The 9,005-nt window shown below is 56.8% G+C and overlaps 2 protein-coding genes across 2 annotated transcripts in view; both read right to left on the minus strand.

The window, feature by feature from the left end:
- Positions 1–536: 536 nt before the first annotated feature.
- On the minus strand, positions 537–4,713 carry KLHL33 (kelch like family member 33). The gene is made up of 5 exons (XM_027706133.1): positions 4,552–4,713; positions 3,646–4,173; positions 2,505–3,438; positions 1,933–2,103; positions 537–1,372 (listed from the first exon to the last, which is right to left on the minus strand). The coding sequence occupies exons 2-5, from the start codon at positions 4,166–4,168 to the stop codon at positions 796–798; spliced, it is 2,205 nt and encodes a 734-aa protein (XP_027561934.1). The 5' UTR covers positions 4,169–4,173; positions 4,552–4,713; the 3' UTR covers positions 537–795.
- A 1,917-nt stretch (positions 4,714–6,630) lies between these two features.
- Positions 6,631–9,005, minus strand: part of NDUFA11 (NADH:ubiquinone oxidoreductase subunit A11) — a 2,707-nt gene continuing 332 nt past the window's right edge. Inside the window, exons 3-4 of the mRNA XM_027706146.1 lie at positions 7,724–7,846; positions 6,631–6,838 (exon numbers count right to left, since the gene is read on the minus strand). Coding sequence (XP_027561947.1) covers positions 6,726–6,838; positions 7,724–7,846 — 236 coding nt within the window. The 3' untranslated portion in view covers positions 6,631–6,725. The remainder of the gene's footprint in view (positions 6,839–7,723; positions 7,847–9,005) is intronic.

A 9,005-nucleotide genomic window follows, 5' to 3' on the forward strand; every position in this document is an offset into this window, starting at 1 on the left:
TGCTCAGCACTCATTAGACTACACCTAAAATACTATTTTGGGAAGCCATAAGAACCTCTCCAGGTTCCCCTACACGTCTGAGGCCACCCAGTTCTCTCCCTAAAGGCACCACTGGTACCCCTGTACCTCCCAGCATCTGCATTACCTCTGCCTCTCCTTGCAAGTCCTCCCTGGAATTCTCTCACTTCTCCACACAGCACTCCAGATCACTCCAGGAATCCAAAACCACCCAGGAACCCCAAAGCCCCTAGGACCCCCTAGCACCCTATCTACTCCACCATCAAGTCCCCCAAACCCTGGCACCTCCAGGACTCTGTTCCCTCAGGATCCTCCATGTCCCCCGGAATCCTTTCAATCCTGAGACACACATCCTCTGCCCCCTGCCAGTGAACACAGGCACCCAGAGCCCCAGTGCCCACCACACACTTCCTGGTCCCCACCACCAATCCAGGTCATTGGTCTCCTGCTCTCCTCCTGTTTCTTGCAAGAAGCACCTGGATGTCTGAGTTCCCCACCAGAAACAGGCAGACCAGACAAGCAGTTCAGGAGCCACTTTTATTCAGCTCGGGGCTGGGAGGAAATTGGGGGGTTGAGTATTCCTGGAGACACAGGGCTACAGTGTGGGGAGTCTTTGTGTTCCACGGGATCGCCACAGTCTAGGTCATGTACCCTGGGGGTGAAGGGTTGATGGAAACCAAGGGAAGAACCCACTCTGGGGGAGGGATCTGGGCACTTTTGTCCCATATTGATGCTACCCGGGGATCCCAGTATGGGGTGCACAGTTTTCAAGCCCTCTTAAATATTATTTGGAGTTTGAGGTGATTTCAAGGGGTCCTTAAGGCAGTTGGGGCCTCGCAAGGCAGTGGGTACAGTGAGGACACAGACCTGTAGGTCAGTATAGGCATGGGGCAAGGTGCCCCGGGTGATCCAGCGCCGGGCACCCGGCTGGTAGGCGTGGATCAAATGCGTGTCCTGGTAGGTCTCATGACTGTACCCTCCCAGTACAAGCAGTTCCCCTCCCAGCACAGCTGCACCCCCAACTACATGGGCACGGGGCAGGGGGCTGAGGACCACCCAGGTGTTCTGCTTGGGGTTGTAGACCTCAAAGGTCAGCTGGTCCCTGTAGCCAGTGTGCCCAGCCCTCTCACACAGGCCCCCAGCCACATAGAGCTGCCCACCCGCCTGCTCCATGATGTGGCCGGCTCGCTGGCCGTTCATGGGGGCCAGGAACGTGGCAGATGCCCCCGGGACATAGCGCAGCAAGGATGCCTGGCACTGGCACGCTTCATCACACCCACCCGACACGTAGAGCGCGCCGTCCAGGGCACACGCCGCGTGCCCACACAGAGCCATCAGCAGGGGCTGGCACCTCCTGGGCAAGGAAAGAGGGAGGGGTGAAGGGCAGGTTAGGCAGGGCTGTGACTGACCACCCAGGGGGTCCCCAGTGAGCCACGTCTCCATTGCTCAGCAGACAATGCTCGCCAGCACCCAATGAGCCCAAGTGGGCAACATCAGCTGACACAGGACAGATACCCAAGGGGCATCACTGTTCAATGCTTTGCAGTCCCCACACCGTTGGTCAACCCACAGTGAACCCCCTCAATGAATAACATTGGCCAACACCCAACAGAGCACTCCATGAACGTTCTGCCAGTGAGATGAATCAAACTATCTGTCTCATTGGCAGATGGCCAACAGACCTCCAGTAAACACTACTGGCCAAAAACTTATTTGCCACCCACTAGGCAGCACCAGCCAACACCCAGTCCCCAAGGGACACAGTTGCTCAGCACCCAGTAGACCCCTCCCAAAGGCCACTGGAGGCCCATCCTCCACTGGAGGCTCAGTGACCCAAAGCACTCAGTGGGTACCACAGCCAAGGCAAGAGGGTCCGAGGCAGAGGGAAGCAGGAATCTGCTGGAGCAGCCTCACCTCCAGGTGTCGTTGACCAGGTCATAGCTCTCCACAGTGTCTGTGCAGTAGAGCTCTCCTGAGCTGCCCCCCAGGGCATAGATGAAATCCCCAAGTGCCACAGCAGCAAAGCAGCTCCGTCCACACGTCATGCTGGCCAGACGCTCCCAGGAATCATCCATAGGCTGGTACCTATGGATGGCAAGAGGCAAGGGACTACCTGTTACCTACAGGACCAAAAGCTGATGTTGGCACCATTTAGGGTGACAACCCACCTACAACCTGTCAGTCCCAGAATGCCTTGGGGTCACGTGGTAGCCTTGCGTGGGAATATCCCCTCCTTCTGGGCAACACCAACCCCATAACGACCTGAGGCATCTCCACATGGGAGCCTCCCAGCCCCACCCCCAAAAGGCATATAACACCCAAGAGTAGGAGGGCACCCCTCAGTCCTACACCCAACCCATCCCAGAATGCCTTGGGCCCACTTGACCAGCTGCGATGCCTCAATGTCTTGGGCTCCACCAACACCTCCTCTGATCCCACGATGTCCTGGTGCCACGCGGCAGCTCCGAGTCCTCTATAGCTCTCACCTGTAGACACTGGTCAGGGTGTCATGGACCCCGTAGTAGTGCTTTCCACCCAGGACGTAGAGACTGTTGCCCACCACAGTTACGGCATGGCGGAAGCGTGGGCCGTCAGGAAGGTGTCCCAGTGCCCGCCACTCAACCTTCTTCACCAGCCCCACAGCACTGAGGTAGCGATCTGCAAACCAGAGGTGTCTGCTGGGCTTCCGGGCAGTCAGGTTGCCCTTCACTTTGTCTCCACCACAAACCACCAGCACCTCTTGCAAGGAACGTACCCGGCAGGGCAGCTGAGCCGTGGGGGCGAAACTTGATACCACGAGCTCGCGGAGGACCTTGGGGTCAGCCACCCCTGCAGTCACAGACGGGACCTTCTTCAGCTCCAGGCCAGACATGAGGGCAAAGCGAACAGATGACAGGACCTCCTTGGCTAGGTCCTCCTGGCCATCTCCATTGGCCATAAGCCACCGGGAGGCTGCTTCCAAGGCTTCCAGTTCATGGAGGACGTTGAGGCCATCAGAGCGGAGGAGGCGAATGAGAAGGTGTGCAGGTAGATCCAGGAAGGCCGGTGTAGCCACCACACTGGGGAAGGTGGCCAAGATGAAGTTCTCTGCTGCATGGCCCACCTCGTCCAGTCCATAAGCCACAGCAAAGGCCAGGACGTCCGGGACAGTTTCTGGAGTCAGGCCATGGGTGAAAACATCCAGGCAGAGAGTGAGGAGCCCCCAGGCCTGGTAGCGCAGGGAGGTCTCAGCTGCCTCCAGGACCATGGGCCATGGCCCTGCTACAGCTCCTGTGTAGGCAAAGGAGAGGAGGAGGCGCAGCTCGGCCGGGGACAGCCCCGTGACCAGTGGGGCAGCAGGGTCATGGGTGGCCTCCCGCATTGGGCAGGTGAAGAGGGCTCGGAAGAAGTCACAGGAGCAGCTCAGGGCCAGGCGCTGAACTATGGGGAAGGAGGAAGAATGGTGGAGGGCAGAGGGGGACCCTCTGCACTGTGCAGCCCCCAAAACTCAGGTGTCCTGTCCCTGTGCCCACCAAACTCCCAACTCTGCCAAGGGGAGCAGCCCTGCAGGCACCTCTAGAGCCTCATGCCCACCAGGGAACTTGGCTATCCCAGAGTGCCCTGTCCCCCTCCTCACCCCCAGCTCACCTGGAATGACCTCGTCCCCTGCCTGGAGCTGGAGGTCACAGCCCAGGCCCTTGGCATGGAGCTGCTCCATGGCTCTTAGTGTCTCCCACTGCTCCTCCAGGGGCTTAGGGCCTTCCTCCTTGGGGTCAATCTCCAGTCGCTGGGTACAGGCGGCCACCAGCCGGGGGGCCCCCAGGGCCCGGGCAGCCTCCTGCACCTCCTTCTCCTGGCCATGGGACACAGTTCCCTGATAGGCAAAGGCGAGCAGGGCCCGCCAGCCCTGCAGCGTGGCCCCGGGGGGCAGAGGGACATGGGGTGGGGGGTCCTGGCAAAGCTCTCTGGTCCTGCCCTCCAGGAAGCGGAGGAAGAAGGAGCTGATGGAGGCCAGGACCACAGCATGAGCCTTGTCACCCTCTGGTCCCACGGCCACATCCACCAGCTGTCCCATGGTGCGGAGGTTGTCAGCCATAGCCAGGAACTGTCCAGCATGGGCCCCATCCCGCAGGCTCCACTGGGTTGGGGCTGATCCCTCTGCAACCCACATCTTGCCTGTGGAAACACATGGAGGAGGAGGTCAGGGTGCTGTCCCCATAACTGGAGCCTCTGGCCCATGGCAGGAGTCCTGGCTGGAGACATGGGGTCCTGCCACTGGCACTGCCCCATAGCAAAAGCCACTGGATCCACCATCAAAGCCTCTACCCCACAGCCAGGGCCACCAAGCTCTGCTACTGCCCCATCACTGAATCTGATGCTCCTTGGCAAAACTGCACCCCCATAGTTGAGACCAACAGTCCATTTCAATGCCCCACAGCTGAGCCCGATCCCCTCATCTGCCCCATCACTGAACCCTTAGCATGGAGCTACTGCCCCACAGCCAACACTGCTGCCCCACAGCCCCACAGCCCAAACCTCTGCCCCCAGTCAGACCTTCAGTCCTACAGCAGACGCGACCAAGCCCTTCCTCTGCCGTTGCCCCATAGTTGACACGACTGATACTCCAAGAACAACAAAGCCGCTGGCCCCTGGCACAGCTCCCAGCGAAGGGCCTGTCACACCTGCACGGTGCACGGCAGCACCTGCCTGTCGTGTGTCTCACTGCCCATCATGTCACACAGCCATCATCGCACATCCACCCTGAGGGGTGTCTGCGACAGGTTGTTGCGTGTCCTGCTCCCCCGGCCCGAGGGTTGCTGGGGTGTGCAGGCTCTCGTGGCACACACTGCGTCACACGGTGCTGCACCACCCCCTGTGCCCCCACACCCCCCGTGTCGCTCGCTGCCTGCGCGGTGTCGGTGTCGCGTGTCCCGGCAGGACCGTGTGCCGTGTCCTGCTGCGTGGCGTGGCATGGCATGGCATGCTGTGCCGTGCACCCGTCCCCCCTTACCGCCTGCTGCCACGCCGGGAAACTCCTGTGACCCCCCAGGAATGCGCCCAGTTAATTATAGCCCGGATGGGACACGTGGCCCCAGGCAGGAGCTGGGAGAGGCTCAGGCAGAGGGAGGTCCAAGGCCCCAGAGTCCTGGGCTGGGGCGGCGGGGTCACTGGGTTCCCTGAGGGCAAGCAGCAGGGCCAGCTGAACCTGCCAGGAGCTTCTGTAAACCCCGGGTTACCCTGGGCGGGTCCTGCTGGAGGTCTCTGGCCCATCAGATCCCTCTGTAAATCTAGTTCACCTCCAGAGCCCAGGGTGAAGCAGGGCCCCCTCAGAAGTCCTTGGGTGGGAGACAGACAATCCCCCTGCTCCCTCACGCCCATGGTGGGGGGTGAAACCTCTGCCACCACCCCTTGCATTTCTGAGCTGCAGCCCAGCCCCACTGACCCACACACAAAGAGCTGGGGGTACCAGCCCCAAGGGCACATGGGGATACCAGACCTTTGGCCCAGCCAAGTGCCGCCAGGACCACCCTGCACCCTGCCCAGGACCCCACCTGCCCACAGAGAGCACACACCAGAGCAACACAGCCTGCCGTGGCTGTGACTGTGTGTCCCCTTATCACTGTCCCTTCCTCTTTGTTCTCTGGTGCCCCAATCTCCTTCTCTCCTGTTCCCTCCCCTCACACCCCCACATCCCTGTCCCACATGTGTGTCCCCCATACCCACATTCTCTGTCTCCATAACTCACACGCCCATCCCCTACTGTCCCATCTCTGTACCCCAGTATTCCCATGTGTCCAGTTGAGTTGTGTCCCCGAAGATGCTTTTACAGCCTCTCCAAGTCCATTTTTCAGCACTTACTTACCCTGCCTGCCAGGTTTTTCCCTTCTATCTAGTTAGAATTTCCTTATCTGCAACTTGTGCGTGTTACTTCCCACACTTTGCTGCACACCTGGGCCTGCCCTTTCTGTAGCCATTAGATCAGCCATTAACCTTCTTTTCTCCAGGTGGAATGATCCTGTTCTCACCCCTCCTTGTGCATCCTGTGCCTTCATGCTCTCCACCTTCTTGGTGGGTTTGCTGGACACAGTTCAGCTTGTTCACAGAAAATTGAACCAGACACAGCTATAAGCAACCTGTTCCAGTTCTCAGATGGCATCCAAGGGTCCCTTTCAGCTTCAGATATTCCTCAATTCCAACCCTGAAGCTGTTGGCTCTGCACTTCCTGAAATGCTTTTTGGACAAAGCCCCAGGCTCACAGACACCTTGTTGTGGGCAACCCACACCTCCTTCCTCACCCCACCTTCCCCATCCTCAGCCCAGAGCCAGGCACCACTGCAGAAGCTTTGGCTTCAGACCCTCACAGACGGGCTCAGCGTGGTGCAATCCCAATCCCTGTCACAAAGTCCTGCAGGATCCACTCGAGTCTACAAGGATCACTCTGAAGCTCCAGCACAGCCCTCACACCCATGTGCACAACGCCGAGACAGGGAGGAAAAGCAATTCGTGCACAGAAATCGCTGCGGGAGCAGCAGATGAGCAGCAGATCCCACCAGATCCCACTTCCCCTCCAGCTGCTCCAGCTTTCTGCACCTCAGCCCAAACACCAGGAACAGCCACACGACACCACAACAGTTGTGACAACTGCTGGTTTGACCAAACCTTTATTACATAACATCCTAAGTACACAGAGCATCAGGAAGCCAGCTCACAGGGAGGAAAGGAGACATTCACAGCTTGGGAGGTCCCGTCAGCCTCCAGCCCTCAATGTTTGCAATCTTCAGAAGGGCCGCAGTGAATCCGAACCCCAGACAAGACACAGTGCCAGTGAAGTAACTGCGAGCTGGAGAAAACACATCACACCAGAAAAGACCTGTTAGGGCACAAGTCCTGTGCAACAGATCTCAACAGACTCGGCCATTTTTCATAGGCCCCTTGACCATCAGCAACGCTCTCTGCCCAGAGAAATTGGAAAAGTAACCTTTTTATAAAATTGAGTTTTCTCATGCTTTTAGCTTGCAATTTGAAATATCAATTTTGATAATCCACTGCCCTATCCCTTTACATGGGCAATCTTAAATGGCTCATTTGAGTGACAAAAGTAACAATCGCTGCTTTGAACTTTCATCAGGCTCATCAACTAGGACAAGCAAAGATAAATTCTGTTTCACCACACTTACAACTTAAATAAGCCCCTCACTTCTTTAGGCTCAAGTCTGAATGCCTACAGAAAACAGAGCTGTGTTAGCATCTGCAGGAGCTGCTCAAGCCTGACAAAGGGCCACAGGAGCAACAGCAGCAGGACACAGCTTGTCCCTCAGACCATGTGAAGAATTCACAAGGCAGACATTAGATTGTACTTTCTGCGTAAAATAAATCACACTTGTTGCCAAGAAAACATGTATTTCCACAACTACATTTTTCATATTCTGCAATTTTCAGGTATAACTGGCAGTTCTAAGTGGCAGTTCTAACTGGCAGGACTAGGTCACTCCTGCTTTCATTCTGTGTATCACTTTATGTTCCCTTCCACGTCCTCCCTCCTGTAGCCCTGTTTATTTTAGCAGACCTGTACAATGGAGTGCCAACAAAACTGGCGTGAATCAGAGGCTGAGATGAATCTTTACCAAAGAAGCCTGACATCAACATTATTTAACATTTTTCCCCAACACTAAAGTTTCTAAAACCAGCAAGGGCTCATTTCATTGCAGGTGTTGTCCACAGTTACCTCTCGCTCCCACGACAGCTCCTGATGCACAGCCACCAACAAAATAGTCCAAAGGACTATGTGGTTCATCCCGGACTTGGGCACTGAGGCAGGTACTTAAGCCAAACACAGCTCCCAGTGTAGCTGTAAACGAGAAGTAAAAAAACCAAAACAAAACCCTCAATGACCCAAGAATTCACACTGAGCATGATTTTGATACTCAGAGTAGCTACAAGGGACAATGAAGATCTGCTTCCCATTTCCCAGGGACATCCTATCCCAGCCGCTACAATGAGACTCGGCATCACTGTCTCATCCAGCTCCCTGGGCTTCCTCCCCCTGCGGCACGTGGGTCCCACTCACCTGGACCCCCAGAGCCCCCCCTGCCAGCAGATGAGGCACCACATCCTGCCGGGTTATCGGTGCGGGTGTAACAGCCCTTCCCGACGGGACAATGGACAGCAGCGGGGACCAGAGGGGAGCAGCGGCGTCTCTGCAGCATCTGCCCAGCCCTGCCTGGGCTCTGCACTCAAACTCAGCCCCCGGGTCCCTGTGAACCCGCCTCGGAGCACTGCACAGAGCAACCCCGATGTCTCTGCTCCCCCCTGCAGACCACTGATCCTGGCACTTTCCTCCTCTGCCTGCCTGGGGCTCACAGTGTTTTCTAGGTAGTAAAAAAATGGACTGAGTTTGTGAATTATTCTTTTTTTGTAAACTGACTTTGAAACTGAATTAAGGATTTTGAATTGCATTAACAAACTGCAAAGTAGCAGCATCCTGTCCACTGAATTATGCACCTTGTCCCTGCACTGATATAGCTGCAAACTTTGGCAAAGAGCTGCGCCAAAAAAACCTGCGGGAGCTTCGACCATGTAGATCTGCACCTGGAGCAGTCCCCCGAGCCCCCTGCTCCTCTCTTCACCGCTCGCTTTCTCTTCTAAAGGCAATGCAAGACAAATACACGGTTTCTCCTTGGCTATAGAGCACGACAGGAAAAAAAACCCTACTTACTTTCGTCACCAAAAGCATTGCAGTACTTTTCAGCAAATGCAAATTTATTAAACGCAACGTAAAAAATAAGTCGGCTTCCACTACATTATTGCCTATAAACTGGTTGGTTTGCAAACACAGGAAAAACGTCTTTCCATTCCAGCGTTCCCGGCCAAACCCCCACCCGGGGCCGGCGGAGGAGAGAACACCGACACCGTGAGGGCGCGGAGGCGAAGCCGGCGGCAGAGCAGGGGGTCCCGGCCCTCACCCACGGTGACACCGCCCGGGTCCCGGCCCTTACCCATGGTGACAC

The sequence above is a fragment of the Neopelma chrysocephalum genome, unplaced genomic scaffold, assembly GCF_003984885.1.
Source record: "Neopelma chrysocephalum unplaced genomic scaffold, ASM398488v2 Primary Assembly neopelma1_365, whole genome shotgun sequence".
Taxonomy (NCBI): domain Eukaryota; kingdom Metazoa; phylum Chordata; class Aves; order Passeriformes; family Pipridae; genus Neopelma; species Neopelma chrysocephalum.

Coding starts and splice junctions, on each gene's coding strand:
- KLHL33 (XM_027706133.1), bottom strand. CDS start 4,168: ATGTGGGTTGCAGAGGGATCAGCCCCAACCCAGTGGAGCCTGCGGGAT. Junction 3,439..3,645: donor AGGGGACGAGGTCATTCCAG/GTGAGCTGGGGG, acceptor CCTTCCCCATAG/TTCAGCGCCTGGCCCTGAGC. Junction 1,373..1,932: donor CTGGTCAACGACACCTGGAG/GTGAGGCTGCTC, acceptor TTCCTTGCCCAG/GAGGTGCCAGCCCCTGCTGA.